Raw genomic sequence first — 25,888 nt, 5'->3', positions numbered from 1 at the left:
CTAGGAACCTTTAGATGAAGATTTAGAACTCTCAGCTCCTCCTGTACCATGACTGCCTACGTGCTTCCATGTTCCCTGCCTTGATGATAATGGACTGAACCTCTGAACCTGTAAGCTAGCCCCAATTAAATGTCCTTTATGAAAGTTACTTTGGTCATGGAGTCTGTTCACAGCAGTAAAACTCTAACTAAGACAGACAGGGACATGGTACTATGCAAGAGAAAGAACAGACAATAAGAGACAAGTTCATTTAATGAAAACAAATGCTTAGAAATGTAGTCACAAAGCCAGGCATTAAACCTCTGTGTATCAGGCTGGGGAGATGGCTCAGCAGTTAAGAGCACTGACTATTCATCCAGAGGTCCTGAGTTCAATTCCCAGCAACCACATGGTGGCTCACAACCATCTGTAATGGGATCCACTGACCTCTTCTGGTGTGTCTGAAGACAGCAATAGTGTACTCACATACTTTAAAAAAATTAAATTAGAAAAAAAAAAGAAAGCCGTTGTGTTTGAAACATTCTGAAAATCAATAACAAAGGCCAGAAAGAACAAATCTATTCCAATCAATCTGAGGATGTTTTCCTGATACCCTTTTACCAGAAGATGTGTTAGTTTTATTTGCATTCCTGTGACAACATGGACACACACACACATGCGCATACCTGCAGACATGAGCACACACACACACATGCACACATACACACAGACACACATGAAACAAGCAAAGGGAATAATTTGTTTTGGCTCACAGTTTCAGAGGGCTCAGAGCATCACAGAAGTGAAGGCATGAGGGAACACCCTACAAAGACAACAGACAAGAAGCAGAGAGATGGAAGGCTGGCACTGGGCTGGGTCATCCAACCTCTCCCCATTTATTCTATCTAGGTCCCCAAACTGTGGGATGGTGGTTCTCCCAGCCTTGGCTAATTCTCTCAAAATAGTGTCATTTGCCTTAACCAATCTCCTAGGCAACTCAAATTCACAGTCAAAATTAACTATCACAGAAACTAACAGGATGAAGAAAGTCAGTATAGAATGATGTCTGCTTTTGCCTAATTTCAGAACTATGAAGTGGAAATGTAAGGTAACTGTTTAGGCATGATGAGTGTCAGTGGAACAATTACTTATTTGATTTACTTAAATATTCTTGAGCAGGAATTATGGGCCTGAGGCTATTCTTGGCACTTGACATATGGCACGGAAAGAGTAACAGACAAGGCACTGCCTTCCTGGAGTTTATATTGCAGTGGAATCTACAGCCCAACATTATATTTAGTATTTGGTTAGTAAATGCTGAAAATAAGCACTCAGAAAATTTTGTAATCTATTAGGAAGCACTAAGAATTTTGAAAAGTGACAATAATGGGACTCAGGCACACAGGAGGGGCGCCCTCAGATTTACTACAGTCTGGCAGGCACAGCTGGAGAAGAGGGGCCTTGTAGAGCCAACCCAGGGATGGGCTCAGTCAGGGATAATGGGTAGAAGCTATGGCTGCTGGAAAGCCCCCTTCCCTCAAGGGTTGGTCATGGTCCAGTCACCCTTCCTTGTCCATGGAAATTTGGCTTTAGAATCCACACCAAAACTCAGTGTTCAAGTCCCTTTACAGTGCGGCACAATACTTTCAAATCATTCACATACATTTTCCAGGAGACCTTAAATCCCATCTAGAGTCCTTACAAATGAATATAGGACAAATGCTATGTAAATGGTGATTTTTATCATATTATCCAGGAAATAACAAGAACATATATCCTTAGATATTCTATCCAGATGCAATTTTCCCAAAATATTTTCAATTTGCAGTCAGTTGATATATGGATGTAGGTCCTGTGCATATAATGTCCCAGCTGTATCCACCTCACAGGACTTTGTGAGATTACATAGGATAAGGCTGTAAAAGCATGTGGCACAGCGGTGGGGCTGGGGGGACCTTTGTTGAAACTACCACATGTTAACATGTCTGGCGAACTAAGAAGACATCATTTGCTTCCTCTCAAGGACACTGGGTCACTAGAATGGATGGGACACTCTGAGGAGAGCTGTCCAGACCAGGAGGATACTATGAGAAGTTGAAGCCAAACTTGACCTCTTCACTAACCTTGACAACTTATGAACTCACTCTGCCTCAGTGTCCCCATCTGCAAGTGGGAAAAATATCTACTCCTGGAGTTTCTGAGAGTGTAATGAGATCATGGTGGTCGACAAGTTAGCACATGTTCAATAAATGTTTCTTGCTGACATCATTAGTGTTCATCATTATTGTTTCCAAGACCCAGGCCATGCCTATGGAATAGAGGCTCCAAGCCTATTGGCCTATGGGCTCACTACAGAGGCTATTGAAAGCCAGACACTGACTAAACAGTAGCTTGAACATATCAGCCAGACCCTACTCTGCACAGGGCTCTGTGTTACATACAGAGAAGCCAGAGTTTCTCTAAGGTCCTACATGACCTGGGATCTAATTGCTATTGTGCATCCTCTTGATGTTCTAATTTGGACATGGTCTGACCTTAGGGACTTTGTGCCAGCTGCTTGCTCTATTGAAAAGCCCATTCTACAACCCAGTACAATGACACACACCTTTAATCCCAGTGCTTGGGAGGCAGAGGCAAGTGGATTTTGGGGAGTTTGAGACCAGTCTGGCCTACAAAGCAAGTTTCAGGACTGTTATACAGAGATACCCTGTCCTAAGATAAAACCAAACATGAAACTCCCAATAAAACAAAAACAAATACAAAAAAAAGAGAGAAAGGAAAAGAAAGAAGAAAAGCCCATTTCTTCAAAATCTGTGGACTATTCATCTCTGCTCTTGGACCTTTGTTCAAAACCGTTTTGACAGGGAATCTTCCTCTGATGCTACTATTTAAAATAGCTACCCTTCCCATTTTACCCCTCCTTCATGACTACCACCATCTGACATACTGTGTTTTCTTTGACTTGCTCCCCCACTAGAATGGAGGCTGCACCATGGAATCTGTAGGCCAGGCATCTGACATGTGTTAGGCACCCATGAAATGGATTTCGAATGCATAAAGTCTTATCTCATCTCAAATGTATTCCCACCTGCAAAGGTTCTCACAACTGTACTGGCCTGGCCTGTGGAGTGTAGGAACTGCATGGTCCTTAGTGAACAGAGGACACGGAGACTCTAAGGCATGCTGAAAAGTAAAACCTCCGTTATGGCACTCCTGGGATGGTTCAGAGAGCAAAGAAACATCCTCCCCACCAAGCCTGGTGACCTGAGTTCAATCCTGGGAATACATATAATGGAGAGATGGAAGCTGTCCTCTGGCATCCACACATATACACACATCATAGTGTGCATGAGTGCACACATACACACATACTACATACCACACATCACACACATACACACATATATACATACCACACACACATATACACTTCCCACACCACATACATAAACATACATACACACACAACATACATACTACACATACATACACACACAACATACATACTACACATACACACACAACATACATACTACACATACACACACATTACAGATAGATAGATAGATAGATAGATACATACATACATACATACATACATACATCGATAGATAGATAAATAGATAGATAGATAGATAGATAGATAGATAGATAGATAGATAGATAGATAGATAGATAGATAGAACAAAATATAAATCTGCTATCTATACAAGGGGGATTGGACTTCTGGATTCCAGCTGTCTCCAGCTTTCCAATATTTCCTCTTTCAGCCTCAGTGTATCCAAATAGAAAATGGTTCTTTCTATACTGTGGTCTCTTGGTCAGGATGGGAGAACTTTGAGGGGATAACTGGGTGGTTGACTTCCAGAGCCTGCCTCATTCCCTCCCCCTCCCCTAAGTCCCCGTTACAAAGATGTTCTTCATCTACTGATTTCATTACAGGTATCTAGAGAAAATTTTATTACTAGGTATTAAAAAGTTACCTAACAATTTAAAAAATACACCCTGGCAGCAGATGCCCTGGTCACTGCCTACTCTGGGATTCCTACAGGACCTTAAACATAAACTGTCTCTTTTATAACATCAAAGAGGCCTCTTGAGATTCACTGTGCTCTGTCCATCAGAGGAGGAGAGGAACTGTGATGACTCCTTGAAACTCACCTGAGACATGTGAACTACCTCAAACCAGCGCAGGATGCCAGGCAGCTTGTAGGCCGTCAGGAAGGAAGTCCTCTCGATCCACATGGACTGATGGAAGAAGAGCAAGGAGCTTATGAAATCTGCTACTTCTGGCCCTGGTGGCCTCCCATGCACTCCGAGGAAAAGAAATATTGCAGTTTCCAGATACACAGTGACACCTTCCCCTGGGGAATTCTTAACAGTTAGTTTAATTTCTTCCTGGACTTAGGCCGAGTCAGTTCTACCTGACTTCACAGACAGTCTGAACTCTTAGTCCATTTTGAATGTATCTGTTTGTGTGCTCTAGGGGAAGAGTCCATGGTGTTCATTAGATTCCCCAAGGGATGGTAACCCTTAAAAAGATAAGAATCATGGGCTGAGAGCTGAGGGGAACTTGAAGTCCTCATTACAGTCTTGACCTTGAGGAGAGATGACGAGTTCAAGCTAGGAAATATGTGTGCAGGCTGCTAGCATGTGGGACAATGACAGCATTACTCAGTAAGTGCTGAGGCTCTACAATGCATGTGCTGGAGGGCTGCTTCAACCACATTCAGCCTCCTGGAAATGCGCAAATGTCCTTGGCTGCCAAGGTCATCTGAGAGGCAGCCCTCTTACATCTTACAAACCTTAAAAATGAGAAGACCCAGTAGACTGTCACCCTATCTGGGATGTCCATGTTGTATTCATTCCCTGGCTCTGGATCAAGCTGCCCCCACCTGTGGTTGACAGAGGTGTGTTCTGGTTGCTGAAGATGGCTGAGGAGGGGTTATACTCACAGCAAACTCGTTCTCTGGGTCTACCTTGCCCCTGCGCACAGGCCTGGAGTAGTGGAACTTTTGCACATAATTAGACTTGTAAAAGCTGAAAGACAGAAAGGAGTGGAAGTTTCTGGAAGCCATGCCACCCATCCACTGAAACCTTAAACATCAAGTCTGGCAGGGCCCTGGCAGTGGCATTTCAAGGTCTGAGTTGGGGCTTCATGAAAAGTGATTTGCACAGGGTTGCAGGGTGATTTAGAAGCCACCCTGGGCATTTGCAATTCTGGCATTAATGCACCAACAGTGGCCTGTGTCATCATTTTCTGCAGTTCGCTGAAGGGTTTAGAATAGGTAAGCACCAAGCTAAGCATCCCCAGAATGACCTCCAAGTATTGCTTCAGGAGTCTCAGACACCCCCCTCCACTTTCTCTGAATATGCAGGGAGGATCAACTGTCACTGATCACATAGCACTTCTAGCTAGGAAGGTGCCCCTGTCCACAGGTGCCTGGCCAAGACAGAGAGGAAGGCTGCCATCTACTCTGCATTGCCCCTGTTTGGGATGATGTTGGCAGGAGGCTCCTGGAGAGGCTGTGTCTTCCTGGGGAACTCCAGTCACTGGTCTACCCAGAGGGAAGAACCTACAGGGAGTGCTACAGCCAAAGATTCCCCAACCCCCCACCTCATAGCCTACTCATTGACTGTGCAGTTTGATATGTAGCAGTGGATGCCTGCCTGCATGCTGTTTACTTTAACCTTATTACTGTCAGAACACATCCATCGTTAACCCACACCCACACCACAGGCTAGAAGGATGTTCCTTCGTGAGAATGTGCCCCGTATGCCCAGGGCCACTTTGTTTCATCTTTCCACCATTCTGTCACCTGCCGATCCACACTCCTTACTTCCATGGGTCCATTTCTAGGGTCAGCCTGAGAAGAAGGCTCCCATATCAGTTCAGCTTGGTGACTACTGAGGACTCACTGTACACAAAGCTAGCCACACACCCCAACCTGTCCCTCCCATTCATCTCTGGCTTTAGCCTTATTATAAACATAGCCTAGGTAACTGGGGGGCAATTCTTTTCCCAAAAGGCAAAGCAGGGAAGAACTGGCTGAGGAGAAAGGCGCTGGGCCTGTCATGCGACCAACTCAGTCTCCTAGGGTTCTCTCCATTCCCACCACAGTGGGCAGTGGCTCTTACTTTATGATCTGGTCAGGCACCGGTTTGTTCTTGAACCTGGGGTGTTCATCCAGAACAGGCTGCACAGCGAAACACTGGATGTCTGTGCCATCCAAGTTAAGGATCTGAAACGTTTGTTGGCCACAGGAGGATCCCAAATCTGACAGAAGCCAGCTGAGAGCTCCTAGGTTGGTCCTTCGGGGACCATGCTTTTATTCCATAATCAAGTTGCTGGCTTCCTACAAGGTCCTAACGATCAGTGCGCACTTAATGGACTTTCTCAGAGCTGACCACCGCCTTGCTCTAGCGAACAGAGTCGCTTAGCAGGTCTTAATCACCGGTATCACTGCTATACTGTCATTAACAATAATGCCCTCTAATGAATGGATGGCTATTAATTACAGAACACAGCTTTCCTGGGTATCACTTAATCTCTCTAATTCCACCGGATGCCACAGTTAGCCTTAATTATTCCTGCTGGCTCAGAGAAGCCCGGCCACTTGCTGAAAGTCACACAGCTTGTACAGAAAGAGCAGGAGTTTAAATTTAGGGTTCTTAACTCTGTGCTTAAAGTTCTTTAGCTATAGTCTCTTTTACATCCAGCACTGGGGTCGCAGGAAACAATGACACAAAACACTATGGGAGCATTAATGCTAGAATCCCAGCCCTCTGGATAATCTGTGGGAATTGTGTGCTCATGAGAATGGAAGACCAGCCTATCTTCTAAATTACCTTGCTTTAAAAAAAAAAAAACAAAAAAGCAAACAAACAAACAAAAAACCCAAAACAAGCCAAACCAAAACAAAAAACCCAAACAACTTCATCTGAGAGCTTATTATACTTGTTGGATCTCCAGTCTTCCTCAGTACTTCTGAATCAGTGTCTGCATTTTCAAAGATCCTCAGGTAATATCCATGCATGATAAAGTCTGAGAAACACACTAATCTAGAACATGCAAACAAGTCATTTTGGTCCTCCTGCTCTTGACAGCCCCTAAACAGCGACCTATAGCAGAAAGTAAGGAACAGCTAGAAGGAGAGTTCTGTGATTGATTAGTGATGTCTGCCACCATGCACAGGCTATGGGCTGGCAGGGCATATTGGCTGGATCTTTGCCTTTCCTATTCTAGCCACACCATGACTTATACTAAGCTGGTCATACTACAAACTAAGTCGATGGTCACGTGTTCTTTCATCAACCCCTGCTTTCCACTTTTCTCCATCCCCCATCTCACTTCATTCAAATGATTTCCACTACATCTCCTACTCAAAGACCACCACAACCTCCAAAGTTATCCTCCTCCATGGCTCCGACCACCTTCACTGCATGCCTCCCCTGGATGAGTTTCCTCTGTGCTCGCACACTGGGGGCTTAGAGTTTACATCTTGAAGTGTCCTTCCACGTGGAAGAAGGACCCCTCAGAGATAAACAACACTTAACCCATTGGACTGGTCTCACTGGGAACATAGCTGCAAACTTCAGGAAGGCCCTGAAATCCTAACCTGGCAACCTGAGCTGTGAGAGTGTTCCCTCCAGGGCGAGCACCCTAGCTGAGGACAGGGGCTGGCAGACGGTGGTAGGCCCTGACCCATCTCACTGTCCATTTCTGTTGGAAGCACAAGTTAAGCACAGATGGCCTATTTTCAAATAGCTGTGACATGCAAAGTGGTATATTGTTCAATATGTCAGTGCCTACACATAAACCTTTGTGGGAACATAGCCTTGCTTACTATATACATGTGATGATTGGTGACTGCTTATACACAGAGACAGCAGCTAAGAAGCTGTGACTGGGGGCACAAAGCTCTCTAGACTAACCATTACAGAAAGGTTTGCCAACACTTCTTTTAGAGACAATTCTAGGCCAGATAGATAGATAGATAGATAGATAGATAGATAGATAGATAGATAGATAGATAGATATACTGTAGCTGTCCTCAGACACACCATAAGAGGGTGTCAGATCTCATTACAGATGGTTGTGAGCCACCCTGTGGTTGCTGGGATTTGAACTCAGGACTTTCGGAAGAGCAGTCAGTGCTCTTACCCAGTGAGCCATCTCGCCAGCCCTAGGCTATGTATATTGATCTGAGCTGTGGGAGCTCGTCCAAAAGGAAACTCCAAACCTATGACATTGGCACTCTCAAATTATTTATCTGGACTCTCCATGCCTGGTACATGGGCTGGCAGCAGCAGGCTTCTGCTAGACCTGCCTCCCGCCATCTGGAAACCTTAGAAGAGATGGAAGCATTGTCACTTTCCCAAAACACCTGTTGGCTTTTTTACAGCAGAAGGTAAGAGGTCAATGTTAAGAGTTCAAAGTTGTGGTGAGCAGCAGGCCTGAGTTCGAATCCTCACTCCATTGGGTTTTCACCACCACTCCGTGTAAGCCAATTGCTTTCTACACCTCAGTTTCCTTAGTAGTAAAATCTGGAGTACAATAGGCTCATCTCAGAGCTTATGGTGTGGCAAAGGGAGGGAAAGATGCCTACGTGTGAAGTTTATAGAAAACAGCGAATAGCATTCTGGCCCCAGTCTTTAAAAAACAAAGGATGGTGTAAGAGAACATAGACAAGACAGACAGAAGTTGGCATTTAAACTCCCGGCATCTTTTCTAATTACCTTCTTGACCCTAGGCAAACTGCTTCATCTCTGCCTTATGCATTCCCCTCAGTGAAAAAATTTTCACCATTCTAGAATATTCTGTGGGCTTTACGGAAATAATGTTTGCACTCAGTCTCCTGAAGAAATGTAGCAAATGCCAGCATTTTCTCTCTCATTTACCAACTTGTTCCTGGCGCTGAACCAGCCCATGGGGTCCTAAATATAATGTCATACTGAGGGACACATGCTTTCTCTTCCATACCACATCAAAAGGCCATTCAATATCTGGGTTCCACTATCAGAGCCTTAGTAGTATCGAGGACTCATATGTAACCAAACTGGCCTTTGATGCCAGCCAGCAGCCACCAGTTGCATGTTCTCTTGCACATGGCTGTGGAGGGCAGGCAGGCATAATGAAAAGGTCACAGATGAATATTTATCACCCAAGAGGAAAAATATTTGGATTAAGGTTTCCAGTAGAATAGGCAGAACAGCCTTGGAGCCTGACACCCCTCTTTAAAAAGCTGTAACTTTATCTGTGCTAAAGGGTGTGGTGCCTGGTCCCCAGCTGAGGTAATAGGTTTCCGGACTCCACAGCCAGCCTCAACCTGCCCCCTTGCCTCCGTGATCTTACCTCCTGCTATGGCAGCACAGTGTACATGAAGACGCCAGCCTTTTTTCCATGGCTGCTATGCTGCACACGCATGCACACCCAGCCCCTGCTCCTGTCTCTGCATGCTGCTCTATGCATGCCCAGTAAGCTGGTGCCCACTGCTGCATCCTTCCTCATTCAGCCATACCTGTCCCTCCTTTTGATTTCTCTCCTTTCCTTTTCCTTCTCTTTAAGCAGTGAATACATTCCCAGAATGAGCTTTGTGCCCAGCACTGTGGAGAGGCAGGAGTTTAGCATGGGAAACAGGCAACACAGGTCTTTTCTCAGGGACCTGACACCCCCTCTGTGTTCATGTGTCTTTAAAATGCAAACAAAATAGAACAAATGAAGAACGAAAACAAAACATCAACGAAAATCAAATGAAGAGAGCTCAAGGTCACAGGGTCACGATGAACCCAGAAAGGGCAACTTTAGATAAGGCTCCAGGGAAAGGCTCTCCCTGGAAGTGACAAAGGGAACAAAAGTGGGGAAGGACAAGCAGTCCTATTTCAGACATTAAATGGAGTGGCAAAGAGACCTAGGAGCTGGGAGTGAGACTGTTAGGTCGGGTGAGGTCTGCGGCAGCCTTGAAGCTTGGCTCAGGATGGCTTTAGCTTTATTCACTAGCAATGTAAAGTCCATTCAGTCCTTGGGAATGGCATCTACACAGCACAGTGGCCCTGTCCTCCCCTGTCTGGGCCAGCTTCCCTGCTAACACTAAGCTCTAGCTAGCTACTTGATGCAGATTTTGTCGTTAAGGAACGGTGTCCCTTGGTCTCAGCACCTTGCATGCCTTCCTCTTGGCATGGGTCATGCTTTTTGAATAAATATATAGTAGTGTCGCTAGCTGTCCACATGTCTTGTAGCAATTATAGCAACTCTGTACCTACTGAAAGGCAGACCACTTTTAGTGTAAAACTCTGTACAAAGCCTGTACAATGCCAGATATAGAGCCAGGCACCTGAGAGGGTATTCATGATGAGGGAAAAAAAGGAATAGAGGAAGGGCTATGTTCACCCATGGGATGCCCTCCTCTATGAGCAGCAGGAGGGTCACTTACACCACATGTGCATGATATCTACATGTCTTCCCATGTACATTAAGCAATCTCAAATGACCTATGATTCCTAAGAGGACAAATGATACAGTTAGTTGCCACATGGTATACAGTATAATGACCTCACTTTCCCCCTCTGGACATTACAGCCTACAGCTAGTTGAATCCATGCATGTGGACCACACAGTTACAGAGGAGCAGTATAACTGAGATGACTTTTCTGGATCCCACACTTGGAGACTCTGGTGTCAGCTCTGAAATGGCTCTCATCTAAAGCTATGGCCAACCCTTTGGCTGAGACATCCTCCAAGGATACACTGGCCTGGGGCATTCTTCACATCGTCTCCCGGGGCAGAGGTTGTGTTCATCTTTTCTGCGTTGGGGAACTGGCTCAAAAGCTGCATCTGGAAGTCCTCTCTTCGCTCATACTCCTTGCCTCGGTAGATGAACACTTTGTTCTGGAGAGAAAGGAGACCTGTCAGAGACACCAGGGTCTGGGAGTGTGGGGTGTACAGCTCAAGCACAGCTGAAGGTGTTCGGAATGAACTTGGGGCTGGTGGAAGAGAGCAGCTTCGGCATGTCTTTCTCCTCCCAGCCTCTCATCAGTTGAAGTAGGGGCTGACTTAACTGGGCACAGGCCTAGTTCTGAAGGGAGACCAGGGATGCTGATGATCTTGTTTAGAGCAATCTACAAACAGCTTCTGGGGATAATGTACCATGTCACACCCACTTCATTCACATGCCTGCAAAGTTGCCCTTCAATGAGGCCACAAGGCCTAGAGTTGTATGCTGGAAGGAACCAATATCTGGGCCCTTTATTACCTGGCTCCTGGCCAACCTATGCAGGCATTTTCTTTACCTTTCTCTGATCACATTAGTCTCATCTAGAACATAAGTTAAGGGGTGATTTGAGCTACTGGGGGACATTGACAATTCCCAGAACATCTTTTGGTTGTCATAACTCAAGGTGATACTGCTCCTGGCGGTAAAGGAAGAGTCCAGGGATGTGGCTAAGTACCCCACAATATCCATGGGAGCCTCCACAGGAAAGCATTATAAGGTGCCACATGTTTAGGTAACAAAAGTAGGAAACCCTGTTCTAGACCATGGCCATGTCATCTCCATTGAGTCTAATGGCAGCTGAGTTCTTCTTAGCCTGGGCCTGTAACTTAACTGTATGTGCAGTGCCAAGACATCTGGGCATTAGAGGGGCCGGGGATCTTCAGAAGTTCAGATTCCCAGGCTTCCCTCACTCTAGACTGGCTAAAGTGTAGTCTCTAGGAGTCACCCAGGGATACTCCTAGCATATGGTCAGGAGAGTCTGATAAGCAAACAGGCCTGAGTAGACTTAGTAGACTACACTATAAACCCAGGTCATTTCAGGGGTCAGACCTATCATGTACCCGGCATCTTCCTGACTCACAAACTGGAAGCAATCCAGTGTATATTAAAATTCAATCTACCACATGCTAAGAGCAGCCACCAAGATACTGATCAGAAAGAATGATGAGGGACCCTGCGTGTTCCAAAAATTCATCTGGGGGCCACGGGACAGGATCAAAATTACTTCCGTAACGATTCTAAGGGTGTCATTTTTTCCTTCTCATTCACATTTGATCTGGCTTGTCGCTTTCCCATGGTGATGATCACGTGATGATGACAGATCAACACCCCCGTGAGGACAGAGCCCTCTGTCCTCACATCGGGCTTCAGAGGGCTTTGCAGAAAGACAAGTGATATTTACTCTTCTTGCTATTTTTGTTTATTTGCTTGAGATGGGGGTCTCTCTACATAGCCCAAAACAGCCTGGAATTTTCTATGTAGACCAGGTTGCTCTCTCCTTCTGATTCTGTCACAAGTATTCCTCACTGATTTATTAAGTTGGAAAAATGCAGGTATTGTTTATTATTTATGTTAACATGGGACCCAGCACATGGGCTTTTTGTTATTTTTAAGTAAGTTGCCAGACATGTGAGATTTTTCTCAGTTTTTTGTTCTGCATGTGGCACACATTTGTAGAGATAACACACAAATGAAGGAACACCCTGTGACTTCAATAAATATTAAGAGAGCAAAAGGAGCCTGTGAGCAAACAGAGTGAGAACTACTGTCTTGAAATTCCTTGGGAGCAGATCTTACATGGTCTTTCCTTGAACAACTCATTCCTGCACTGGGGGCCTTACTACCTGTCCCTGCAGCTCCATTTTTGGGATAATTACTACCATTGATGATTAGGGTGGTAGAACTGACTCGGGGCTCTACTGGGGGCAGTGGCAGTCCTTGGATAGCAGAACTCAGCTCCTAAGCTTCAAGATTCCAAGAGCAAGCAGATCTTCAAAGCAAAGAGGAACAGTTATGATCCTGAGGTCCCCAGACCCCAGCCCGAGTCACTGGCGAACCTACCCGCAGAAAGGAGGGGAATCCCTGGCCATAGTATCCAACAGCAAAGTAGTCTGGTTTGGGTCTGAGGATTTTCATGATGTTTTCATAGAATTTGGCCTGCTGGGTCTGAAAAAAAAAGAAAACATGACTTGTATCAAGACCATACAGCTGTGTATCTGAGGCATATTGGACTGAAAGAATCCACAGTTACGACATTATCCTCACCCCAGAAACAAGTGTAGATAATGGCATGCCTGCAGCTATGCTTGCGACTATGCCTACATTGCAGTGGACAGAGCCATGCTTAGTGGGCCCACCATGCTAGGTGACCCACATGGAGGAATGCATTTATCCATTTCATACCCATGCCAGTTTTGTATCTTCAATGCTTGAAGTAAGAACTTGGCAGCTAGTCCACGTGGAATTGACCCCAGTGAGCTCCAGCTGGGGGCCCTGCCATCCCCACTGTACTCCCTTCTCTGTGGCAGTGACAGAAATTTCTGAGAGTATATGGATGACCAAATGCCTCCAGATGGAGACATCTTCCTGTGTGTGCACACACACCTAACATATGTTGTGCACTCCAAGAGGTGTGTGCTTTTCAAATGTTCAGACCCCTAAAAAAAGTGTGCAGCTCACTCCACACTTCACAGCACCCTGCAATTGTGCGTTGGTCCTAAAGAAATATTGACATGGCGCAAGCATATGAAGGATATGTCACAAGGATCACTTGATGTGGCATAAAACATACATGTGGATTGCAACAGGTCCCTGGATGGTGTGTACTTCATTCAGGGATGTTAATGTACATTAGTAGTATGTGGGATGCCCTGGCATGTGTCTGCACATAACCTCACACATATGGAAGACTGCACACCTCTGTGTCTTCTAACATGCGTACGTTCAGGGACTATTATCACTGAGTATCCACTGGTGCCGACCCATGTTTGTATTTGGGTCTTATCTTACATAAGCTAAGAGCTCAGCAGACTTACACATGATTACCCGTCTAGCCCTCAATTCCCCACCCTAGCTGTCAATCCCATCAACATTCTGGGATGTTGATGTTGACAACTCCTATTTTACCATTTTCCTGGATGTCTATGTTGACCTTTATGGGCTGAGAATAGAGTTTGGGAGCCAGACACTTGGGCAACCATGAGTGGTGGCGAGGGATGAAGGAACAGCCAAAAAGGAGAGCTTTATTTCCCCTGCTAAGTCTAGTTCCCTGCTAATCCCTGATAGTAGAGGCTGGGAAGGCTAGTCCCTCTCCTGATTTCCCCCACCCCAGTCCTGAGCATCAACATGCTAATGGGAACAGCCAGATGGGAAGCGTGTTAATGTGATTTATCTGTTCATCTGAAAAGCACAAAGTTGTGCTTTTGTTTAATTGGTTTGGTGATTTGTGAAACCTTTACTGCAAATGCAACAGAGCATTTACTGGGAGTGCAGCAGCTGCAGCAGCTGCTGCTCCATCTAACAATGGAGGGCTGATGCTCACCGAGAACTCATCAGGTCTTTCTCCAGCCTTCTGTCTCCCTAACCCACAGGCCTCACTTCTGTCTCTGAGCTGAGCGAGCACTGTGTGTGTGGCGTGCGTGGCTTTCTGGGAGAGCCTTACCAGGTTCTGGCTGAGCAGCTCGTAGTCAAAGATCTCCATCTCATATTGTTCCGCCAGTTCCTTGCACAGGCTGATGGCCTCTTCCCACATCTATGGGATCATCATGGAGACAGTGGTTAGAGGTGGTTCAACTTTTCAGAGCCTTTGCTGAAGAAGGGACTTGAGCCTTGCCATCGCCCGTTGCATGGCAGACAGCTTCTTACCTAGTGCTCACACAGAGCGAGCCTGTGACTTGGTAGTAGTACAAACTTCCCCTGGCTTTCTACCCAGCTCCTTTACTGAATAATGGAGTAACTTGTTTACATGTGCTCTGATCTTCCTAAGTACCGGGAGAGAGGTCACTAACATCATACCTACATTCTAGGTGAGAAATGGAGAGTCATCTGCATAACCAGGAGTGGGCTTGGAGGCCAACCCCAGTTGATTCCGTTTGAAGCTTAGTAAGTACTTGGTGACTTATGCTCACCCCTTGAGTCCCTCACCTGCCCAGAGTGCAGGGGAGACAGGGGAGGCATCAGAACCCTTTGTTAGAGAGAAATGGTTCCCAGTGAAGTATACAAATGGCCTGGCGTCAAGGGCATTTCTGGGGATGGAATTGGTCCCAAAATTCAACCTGTGATCTCCTCTTCCAGTTCTTAATGGGATGATGTGGTTGTAAGTTAAGCAGAGAGCGGCACTGAGAGGTAAGAATGTACTAGAGTATTAGAACATCATTAAAACTTTCAAAGTAGGTCTTCTCTGTTTTTAAAATAAACTGAAAATATGGACCCCAGACACAGGAGCTTCTTCTTTGCTGCTTGACTTTAAGCCATCGCCAAGATCATCCTCCATCTAGGACTACAGAGGCATTCGCAAGCTCTGCAGCCAGGCGTGGGGAGAGGCAGGGCTGGCTGCAGCTTGACAGTCTCAGAGGATACCCATTCCCATTCCACGCTGGGTTTAAAACAGAAAATGCACCTAAATGGAGAAGCCAGAGGAGGCGGGGGAGGCGAGAGTGGAGGCTGCCAAAATTCATCGTGAGCTTCTTAACGAAAGTGCTCTCTGCATCCAAGCATAGAAATAAATAAAACCAAGTGTGGAGCAGAGGAGCCATGGCAGTAAACCCAAGACAGCTTAGTGAGCAACATAAAAATGCTTTATGTGCCAGGAGGACCCCAGTCTGCCGACTTTACCCTGAACAAGAAGGTTGGGTAATAACCTGGCTGGGTCAGAAGGCTGTTTGACACAACAGGGTGTGTGTGTGTGTGTTTGACAGTTTCTCACCAGTATGGGAACAGGAAGAAACAATGGGGTCTCCATGTGCTAAGAGATTTCTAAGAGGCTAAGAGGGGCAGGGCAGTAGTCAGATATCAGCAGTTCCTCCAGTCCTCTGGGACCTCTGGCAGGCACTGATCTCATTGGCTTTACACACAGGTTATGGAGTAAGTGACTGGGTTCTAGTGACAGTGCATGGACATCCATCCATCTGTGCAGTCAAAGATGGGCAAGAGACACTATTTTTGCTGTCATGAACATCAGAGGTGAGGCAAAAGGAGGTGGCTGGAACTGTTGGGTTTGGGGATCAGGTAGTGTCAAGCCAGGCTTATGGAGTGATGGCCTGTGTGTGTCTGTAGGGCAGGAATGTTGAGGGGAGCTAAAGAGTTTAGGTTTTATTCTAGAAGCTTCCATGACCATGGTTTTCAGGGTGAGCTATATCATCTGCTGCCTCCTCTATACTCCTAGGTACCACCATGTAAGCATAGCACTTTTCTTTGAAGAAAGGAGAAGGGTGACTAAGGGTAGGGGGTGCCGATAGTGGTCGAGGAAGCTCTTGTGACATCTAAGTAAAACTCCAAAAAGTGAAAAGATCCAAGCTGCCAGTGGACAGAGGTGGAGGGAATGTTCCAAACTGGGCAAATAAGTGGTCCCTCATTATTGGACAATACCAAAAGGAAACATGCAAAATCTGACAATAATTGATATGTCTGGTTTAGCAACAAGACAACAAGTGCTTTGAGCATGGGGTGCTGTGTCTTCCTGCTCTCTGCTCAGCACAGGGTGGCTGAGTCAAATCCCAAGCTGGAGACAAACTGTACCCCCTCGTGGGGCTCTTCCAGTAGGACTGATGTAATCAGCAATAAACAAATAGAGAGCTCTTATTTGATGGCTAGTGGAGTGAGAGGTTCAAAGATGGCAGAGTCTCTACCCTCCAGAGGCTTATAATCATAAATTCTAGGACAGTCTTTTCCAACTGCTGAGCCTTAGGAATTTATAAGCCCTCCATAGACATTACCTCATGTCATCATTCTGGGGAAAGCGGGAAGAGCAGACTAAGAGGCAATGAACTGCAGAGGCAGGACAAATCTAAACCAAGAATCCAGTGGTGTCCCAATAGATGATGAGAGCTTTTCCCAATCACAGGAAAGCAGGGCTATGTGTGAGCTAGGGGACTTATGGAATGCCTCAAAGATCGAGTAGCGTAGTTAGGTAGCAATGGTGGCCATTAACAAGATGGCATTGCTGCCCGCTGGCTACCATGCTGACATTTCTGACATCCCCCACTTCCCGCCTTGGCCCCTGCCACCTAGTTTTCACCTTATAACTAAGAAGCAGATACTATTAGTATCTCACTATGGTAGCAGGAGAAGTAAAATATCAGAAGAGCCCATCGGAACTGTGGATAGACATGACTGATGAAATGCCCAGACATGGAGGTATACTGTGCTGTGTTGTCTACAGGGCAGATGGTAGCCTTCAGGCTGGAGCTGCCTCAAGGTCTGCTGGAAGCTGGGGCTGGGTAGCAGCTGGTTTGCTTCAGCTCCTGAGCAACCCTGCCAGAATCCTTGCAGAAGAGATCACTGGCAGCACAGTATTACCCATGGTTCTGCCCATTTACCCAACCCATATCACCAGCTCCTGCATGTAAGGTTCTGTTTTAGCCACCAGGCATCCAGCAGTGGACGAGACAAAAGCTTTGAAATTGAGGTCCTCCATAGTGAGAAGCCAGAGAGCAAGCAAATCAATCCCATGTAAGGAAAGGGTTATCAATAGTAGCATAGTGCTCTTCTCTGAGAAAGAAGGGTGGCTCAGGACAGGGGTGCTGAAGGTGGTCGAGGAAGCTCTTGTGACATCTAAGTAAAACCCTGAAGAGTGAAAAGATCCAAGCTTTCAGTGGACAGATGTGGAGGGGATGCTCCAAGCTGGGCAAAGCAAATATAGTGGTCCAGGTGTTGAAACGAACTAACTAAGCACACAGCACAGGAGAGACCTGTCCCTCCCAGTGGTCAATGCTCCCACAGAGAGAGGACTGCAGGCTCCAATTACCTTTCCTTTGTCAAAGTAGCCTATAATGGTCTCATAGAGTGTCTCCTTCAGCTGCCGGTGGGTCTGAGGGTGCTGCTGGCCTGTCTGCATGACCTGGGATGCACACTGCTCATCTGACCACTGAAGAGAGAACACAGGGAAGCCATACAGAGATAAGTGGCTGCCGAGGACACAAGCCTTCCCAGGATGAAAGGCAGAAACCTCCCTGACCAGAGCCTTTCCTGTCTCCCTTTCCCCATCTCAGCTCATCTTTGAAAAACCAGGGTTCCATGGGGGAAGCTGCCCTCATGGGTCCTTGCCGTGCTTGGAGGTCGCCCTCTGGTTCTGATGATGTAAGACAGAGCAGATGAACCAGGGACCATGAGTTATGAGAGCATCTCTGACGAGGAGCAAGACGAAACTTCACAGACACCTCTACTGGTCTCGCCCAGGGTCTCGGTGTCTGTAGTCAGACAGAGGCTGTCTGATTTCCATTTGTGATTTGATTCTGATTTTGGCTAAATTGGACAACTTTGGCTTTCTAGTGGCTTCACAGTGTGGACTTTGGGGATTTTCTCTAAATCCTAATGAGACATGGCCACAGGGCTCCAAAAGCCGAAGGAAAGAATTTCAGGCTTTTGCAGAAACATCTGTAGACATGGAAAGCAGCTCAGTGGGCATGCTAATGATTTATCTTCCACAACACGTGAGATGCTATATAATGGTGAAGATGTATGTCCCAGGAACTTTCAGTTATTAAAGGCAAAGGTCACTCAGTACCGCTGGGAGCAGGTGAAGTAGCACAGAGAAGTGTGCTGCCAGGCAGGGAGTCTGAGGGGCACCAAGAAAAGGAAAATTCCTTGACTTTCTTTCCCCGTTTCTTTTGATTCTTTCTTTCATCCTCTTATAAACTCTTCAACTTGCTGTGAGGACTTGGTGGGGAATCTCAGCATGGATGTCTTCCTGGGACAGTACCTTGAGAAGCCAGGTGTGGAGGAGGAGTGTGTAGGCAGCCTCTGTGTAGTTTTCACAGTCCAAGTGAAGGTCACGCAGTTTATACAGGTATCTGTGTAGGGAGAAATGTGATGAGTTACAAGATGTGGTGATGAGGAATCTGATGGGGATAGGAAGGAGCCAGCCAGAACAAATGGACTCTTGCATAGCCTTCTAGATAAGTGGTAATGATAAAATCTAGTATTTGTTGGACCCTAAGTATGTGCCAGGTGCTATGCTAAGTGATGCCAGGTGCTATGCTAAGTGATACCAGGTGCTATGTATGCTAAGTGATGCTAGGTGCTATGTATGCTAAGTGATGCCAGGTGCTATATTAAGTAATGCCAACTGTTCTGCTAAGTGACTTCTTCCTTTTTACTCCTAAAACAATGCCTGTCTTTCAATAGTGCCCAGGCTAGCCTAGAACTTACTATTTAGGCCAGGATAGCTCCAAACCATGATCTTCCTAAGACGCCCTATGTGCTGGGATCACAGGTGACTGCTCTGATGCCCAACTTTGTGCTAAGTGTTTTAAATGCTTTGTATCACCTAATCTTCTTGACAACCCTATGACATGGGTCCATTAGGGATATCCATACTCTGATGAAAACAAAAACATGAAGCCAGGGCTATCCTGGACAGAATTCAGTGTGCTATAGAATGGTCTGCCCAATGTGATATGGCGTGGAAGCAAAGGAAGAAAATACACGAAGCTTGCCAGGAGTCTCATGCTAATACACAGACGTGCTGGGGTGTGAGCCTGAGCAGCATCTCAATCACTGTGAGAATCCATGAGAATGCAATTCATCAAGGGATGTTCCTGCCCTCTCTTTAAGGTGCTCTAGGAAAGCATAAAAGAAAGAGAGGCAAGCATGGGAGAAAAAGAGGCTAGAGAGACCCTGAGATGCCCACACAGAGACACCGATATTTGGACACCCTGACATTCCCACCCCCTCTTTCTTTGCAACTGACATTTTAATTCTGAGCCCTGAGAAAAATCCTGCGGAAAGGAACTAAGAGCAGAGTTGAGAGCAAAGGGAGGGGGCTTTGACCAGGTAATAGCAGACTGAAGCTCCTGAACCAGAGAGTGAAAAATAAAACTCTCTTTAGTTAAGTTCATGTTCTCAGTTTCGGTCACAGTGATGGAATGCTGACTAACACATGGTGGTTCAGAAAGACTTCTAGCCAGACAGTTGAGCTGGGGTAGATGGGAAGTGGGGGGAGCAGCCCTGGCAGAAAGATTCAACTCATTCTTCCAGCATTGACTGAAGATTGGAAAACTGGGGTCTGTGTTAGTAGGGGGAGGGAGGGGGAAGGGAGCTGTTTACACACACACACACACACACACACACACACACACACACTATTTTATGTGCATTAGTGTTTTGCCTGTATTTATGCCTGTGTGAGAGTGTCAGATGTTGAAGTTACAGATGGTTGTGAGCCATCATGTGGTTGCTGGGAAATGAATCTGAGTCTTCTGCAAGAGCACTCAATGCTCTTAACCTCCGAGCCATCTCTCTAGCCCCAGAGAGTGCAGTTTTTATATCCACAGCAATGTCTGTCCACTCTCTTCCCCAACCCACAATGCCCTGCTGATAACAGCCATCAGTGAAGTTTGGAATTTGGAAACACCCATTCTTCCCACAGGGCTCAATCCTATCTCATCACTTCCCTACCAACCACCCATTAGACCCCCCATCCTTTGGCTAAACAACATCCAGGAGAGTGTCTCCAGGAGATATCACCCATGCTATTTCCACTTCTGAACCAGCTAAGGCTCCCCTCTACTCTCCTTTGTTAATTTGTAGGCTTAACCATCTGCTATACAGCCCCAAGGAAGAAATTTTAATGAGCCCACCAGGGCTACTGAGTCAGATGTCTCTGTGTGCTTGAGTGAGGTACCACAGGGAACAGAGAATGGCATGGCCACAGCTGGGTCTAAAAGGGCCACCACCACCCAATGAGGTGCCAGAGTGGAATGAGGGTACAGTTGTGATGACTTCTGAGCTTTTCAGGAAGAAGAACTGTCGGTTTTTACAAAGTCTCTAGATGTAAAAATGTTGGCAACCCATGGAAAGTGTTTTAAACACTATACCTGCCAAAGAGAACAGGCTTTCAGAACATCACAACGTCTGGAGTAAGCCAATATGGCGGCTTTCCTAGATTAACACAGGCCCCAATCTCCAAGCCTGTGGGGGTCTGGGACTTTCCATCTGTGCTTCTGAAGTGGAAACGAAGAAAGAGTTTGGAGAGAGGAAAGCCTGCATACTAGGCATGTAGAGAGAGTCTTGCATCTCATCCTCCAAACAGAAGGCAGAATGATTTATTTGGTTTTGTTTGGTTTTTTGGTACAAAAAAAAAAAAAAAAACAAAAAACAAAAAGCAAACAACAAAAAAAACCAAACCAAACAAAAACAAAACAAAACCCACAACAGTAGTTGGAAAGACTTATCCCAAAAGGCCATCCTGGCCCTGCAGACCCCAAAGCTTCATGTATCACAAAGGTCGGGACAGCCTGTGGAATGACTTCCTCCACACCACTGGACCAGTGTAAAGCAAGAACCTAAGCACAGTGGTCGGCTCAAAGTGAGTTTAGGTGCACAGGCTCAGCTTCTAACAGAACACGCTGCTGGGCTGTTGACTCACAGGAAGGGGCACAGAAGCCAGTGGGCAAAAATCCATTGTTGCTATTTATTGGAGAAAAACATTGGCAATAACAGACCTGTTCAACAGTACAGGTTTGGCTATGTAAATGACAGCATCTTCTAGGAAGGAAATTTTGTAGTTCCATTACAAGTGATGCTGGTAAAAAGAAGTGAGGGATAAATTATTAATACTAAAACTCAGTGCTTGCAGAAACAGTGCATGCACAGAATTAGATGTGTATGTAAGCATAAAAAAGCCTGAAAATATGTATGCATTTTAGAGATTTATTTCATATTTTATTTTGCTAGTCGGTATTTTATGAGGCTTTTTGTTTTGATAAAGAAAAATCTGTGTTATTTTTATAATGAGTAAAAAATGCTAGTAATATAGTTGTGAGGGGTTTTGGGGGGGCAGGAAAAATATGAGATACTGAGAAAATTTGCAAAGGAGCTTTTTTTTTTTTTTTTTTTTTCCAGGCTAATGTCCTTAGAAAAGTCTTTTATGATAAACTTAAAAATCTAATAAATGCCTAGCAGGGAGGAGACATATGTCACATGATATTCTTCTCCCTTTTATTTATCTTTTTCTAACATAACTATTTGTGTGTGTATGATGTGTGCATAGGAGGGTATATATGCCATATCACATGTGTGGAGGTCAGGATACAGCTTGAAAGAATCAGTTCTTTCCTTCCCCTATGTAGGTCTCAGGGATTGAACTCAGGTCTCCAAGGGCTTGGGAGCAAGCCCCTTTACCTGCTGAACCTTCCCACCACCGCCCTCTCTTCCCTTCAAAGCAAGCCAACCAAGGGCTTATCATGTTCTGAGCCTAAAGAGGGTTTCTCATGCTGCCCCATGACAGAAGCAAATAAATACACATCTCAAATGGCATCCTTTAAGAGAAATGCACAGAGAAGGACTACAGGCAGTCTGAGAGCTCCAGGCCATTCCGTGGGGACGACCAGAGAAGAACAGAGAGTGCCACCAAATCTCAGAAAATTGAGAGGAATCAGAACACCAAAAACCAGATGCGAAGAAGACAGGTCTAAATTCCATATCAGAGGCAGCATGGGCAGTGATGGATACTGAGCACAGAGGTACCATAGCAGGCGGAGGCTTTATATGACAAAGTTCTTACCTTATGTACATCTCTTCCCGGTTGTTATCTTTGTAGAAATTCTAGGCAAGGGAGGAAGAAAAATGGTATTGAGTGCTTTTCATTGCAGGGCTTTGGGGAAAGAGAATGTGACGATGGAGATGAGAGAAAGATCACTGCTTACTGTCTGGGAACCCCAAGAAAGAGCAAGACTTTCACTTTGCCAAGTGCACCCAATAGCCTCGTTGGGAGACTTTGCTCTGCAAGTCACTTCCCTGACTGTAAAGGGACAGAGCAAATGTCTCAGTCATCACATATTAGGGGATGCAGTGAGCGGTTGGTCAGGCTGAGTGGTAGGCTATCAAGACTGTGCCTGTCTAGTTTTTAAAGACAGCCTGGCTTAAACGTAGGAGACGCCCCCCCCCCCAAACACATCCTAATTCTGACAACATAGAACCTTCTAGAGATTTATATTCCACAGCTAAAGCAATTAAACTTGGTAGTGCCTGGGAGATACCCCAGTGCCAGCTTAGATGTGCTTGTTGGTTTGTTGTTTAAATTTTGCTTCTTGTTGTTATTGCTTTTGAGGTAGTCTCCAAGCAGGTCTCAGATGCGTGGTCTCTCACATTAGCCTCCTGGGATTACAGGTATATTTCACTAGGCCTGGTTCTTAGGAGTTGTTTGTTGTTTGTTTGTTTGTTTGTTTAATTAAGAGTCTGTGTGTATGAGTATATGCCACAAGTATCTCAGTGCCCATGGAAGCTAAAAGAGGGTGCCACATCCCCTAGAGCTGAAATTACAGGCAGCTGTGAACAGCCTGACATAGCTATTAGGAATTGAACTCGGATCTTCTAGAAGAGCAAGTGCTCTGAACTTGCTGAGCCATCTTTTCCCAGTTAGGGGTCATTTAGAGTCATAGTTGCCCTGGACTCTGCTACTGGAAGTCCTACTCTTGTGACAATTTAAACCAAATCCTTACAGATTTGGAGCCAGTCTAAAAGCCATTTGCAGGGTGTGAGCATCCACACCCTCCCGAGGCTTAGAGAAGAGCAGGTGACATGTTCCAGGCCATGCAGGCAGGGGGCTGGTAGTCCTCATCAGCATGCGCTCTCGTGACAGCAGACCCTTGCACTGCTCCTGTCTTACTGCCTTGGATGTCCTCGTCCCAGGCATGTAGACCTGGCTGATGAAAGTCAATTTCTTCAACCATCTCCGTCCTTCCTCAGAGAGAAACTGGAAAACCCCTCTCCACGCTCTCTATGTAAATCAGGCCTAGTGGAACTATTAGCATTGGATTCCTTTCTGCTGTAGTCAGGATTTTTAAAGTCCCCTTGGCATTCTGAAAAATCAATAGCAATATCTAAGCTGTTACAAAAGAGTTCACGTCGATAGGAGAGGCCACACAACAGAGCCTGAGGGGCAAAACTTGTATTTCTGGAGATCTGGGAAAGGCAGGTAGCACATGTAATGTGCTAAATATTGCTATCTTCCTTCTACTGATGCATAAAGCCCTTAAACAAATCTTCATAGCTCCCACTTGGTATATAAGGAAACTGAGGCACAGAAAACCTCAAGACACAGAGCACAGATGCTGGATTTTAACCGTCTTGGGCTGTGTTCCACAACAGTTAGCCTTGCTTGTCTCCCAAGAGCAGAAGTGAGGTCCAAGCTTAGCCTGCAGCAGGATATGGGTCCAACCTGGTCCATGGGGACCTGGCAGTCACTCACCAGCAAGTTCACTGTGCAGCTCATACGGTTGTCTTTGCTCTCATCTGTCATCACGCCCCGGTAATCTAATAACTTCTCCAGCAGCCCTTTGACCAAGCTCACAAAGTTCTCCACCGACTTGGCAATGCTCGGGTGTTCCGCTGTGCACTCCATCAGGCTGGGAGGAGAGAGGATGCTGAGCTTACACTGGGAAACTGGCTGTCAGTTACAGTACTACACCAGTGGCCAGTGAGCCCAAGTTCACGGTTGACCTATTTTCTACACCCAAACAGTAATCTATCCATACAGCACAGCAAACATTCTAATACTACCAGAATGGGAAAAATAAAAATAAAAAATATTCCCATATGGCCAGGGGTGTGTGGGTGGGGCAGTAGATGGCTACGATTATACCAGCAGGAGTAGTACAGGGAGGTACCTATTCTGGGTAGTGATTCTCACAATATCTAGCAATGTTTCACATGTATATATCTTCTGATTCAACAACTCAACTTCAGGGAATCTTGTCTATAGGAGTCTGTACTATAGAAGTATTTCTAGAACTACGCCAGGGTATATTTATAGGATTTTTAACTTGTATAAGGTAGTGAAAGAGCTGGAACCATCTAAAGTGTCTGTCAGGTAGAAAGTGGTTAAGTGAAGTGATGTATTTTCACACAACATGGTTCTATGAAGCCATTAAAAAGTATTAGGAAATGAATCAATGACATAAAATGCTCTATAAAATACACGGTTAAATGAGATGCGTAAGTATCTGAACATTTTATTTTTATGTAATTGATTGTTTCGGAGATGAGTGTGTCCGGATTGCTGTCCTTAGTAGCATAAGAAGAAGCACTCCTTTAATGCCTCATCATGGTCTGTTGAGAAGAGATCCCTATGTACAGGGATACTAAGGGATGGCAAGGTCACCTAACTTGCTCAAGGTCACACAGTTGGTACATCAGTAGCTTGGATCTGGCATCTCTGCTCCATCACCCAACACCGTGGGTGTAAACCTCAGGTGTCACAAGACATATAGTTAGGAAGGACAAACACTAGCCACTTAATTGTGGCCCCTTCTATGTGAAGAACAGAGATGAGATGCTCTATTCTTCTACTGAAACATAGAAGGATTAGCTAGGAAAAAAAAAACCCTATAAAATTAGTATTAAAATGTTACCTTGCTATTTTCAGACACTTATCTGCTGATAAATGTGATACTGGGAATACTGTAGTAGAGAGTGACTAATACACAGAGGACGTTGCCTGTCCTTACAAATCAGGGTGAGAGATGAGTAAGGTAAACTTGGGGTAGTGAAAGCTCTCCTTAGCCACGTGTGTAGTTCTAGACATTATGTTGATCCCTTGGAGAATTTCAACAACTAGAAATTTTTCCTTCCTATTTCTAGAAGAGGAGATTGGGGCAGACACAGGTTAAAAGGTCAGCTGAAAGGTTAAGTGGCGACCTTAGGAGTGAAGCTGGTCATTGTTCAATTTGGGGAGAGATTTTCCTGCAGACATTGCATCTATTCTTGGGTGCCTCAGGGCTCCCAAGTTACTCCTCTGGACAGTGCAAGTTCCCAAGAGATCTCAGGAGAAAGGAAAAGAAAAAAGAAAAGAAAAGAAAACCAAGGATGTTGGAGGGTCACTTCATTCCAGAGGTCACATCAGGCTGCAAGGAGGTGACATTTCAAACTGTGGCTAGGATCAGACACATTCATCCTGCCCTAAGAGTAGCATTTGTTCC

The 25,888-nt window shown here is 45.5% G+C and overlaps 1 protein-coding gene across 1 annotated transcript in view; it reads right to left on the bottom strand.

Annotated features, from left to right (window-relative positions):
* The window catches only part of Dock2 (dedicator of cytokinesis 2), a 444,551-nt gene that overhangs the window by 16,879 nt on the left and 401,784 nt on the right, over positions 1 to 25,888 (bottom strand). Inside the window, exons 35-44 of the mRNA XM_021175778.3 lie at positions 24,160 to 24,316; positions 22,474 to 22,514; positions 18,670 to 18,760; positions 17,716 to 17,835; positions 14,413 to 14,502; positions 12,813 to 12,917; positions 10,726 to 10,867; positions 6,118 to 6,199; positions 4,935 to 5,019; positions 4,141 to 4,227 (exon numbers count right to left, since the gene is read on the bottom strand). Coding sequence (XP_021031437.1) covers positions 4,141 to 4,227; positions 4,935 to 5,019; positions 6,118 to 6,199; positions 10,726 to 10,867; positions 12,813 to 12,917; positions 14,413 to 14,502; positions 17,716 to 17,835; positions 18,670 to 18,760; positions 22,474 to 22,514; positions 24,160 to 24,316 — 1,000 coding nt within the window. The remainder of the gene's footprint in view (positions 1 to 4,140; positions 4,228 to 4,934; positions 5,020 to 6,117; positions 6,200 to 10,725; positions 10,868 to 12,812; positions 12,918 to 14,412; positions 14,503 to 17,715; positions 17,836 to 18,669; positions 18,761 to 22,473; positions 22,515 to 24,159; positions 24,317 to 25,888) is intronic.

The sequence above is a fragment of the Mus caroli genome, unplaced genomic scaffold (genome assembly GCF_978045245.1).
Source record: "Mus caroli unplaced genomic scaffold, Mus_caroli_1 scaffold_13, whole genome shotgun sequence".
NCBI lineage: Eukaryota > Metazoa > Chordata > Mammalia > Rodentia > Muridae > Mus > Mus caroli.
Note: the sequence above shows the minus strand (reverse complement) of the source record. Positions and strands in the feature narration are given on the sequence as shown.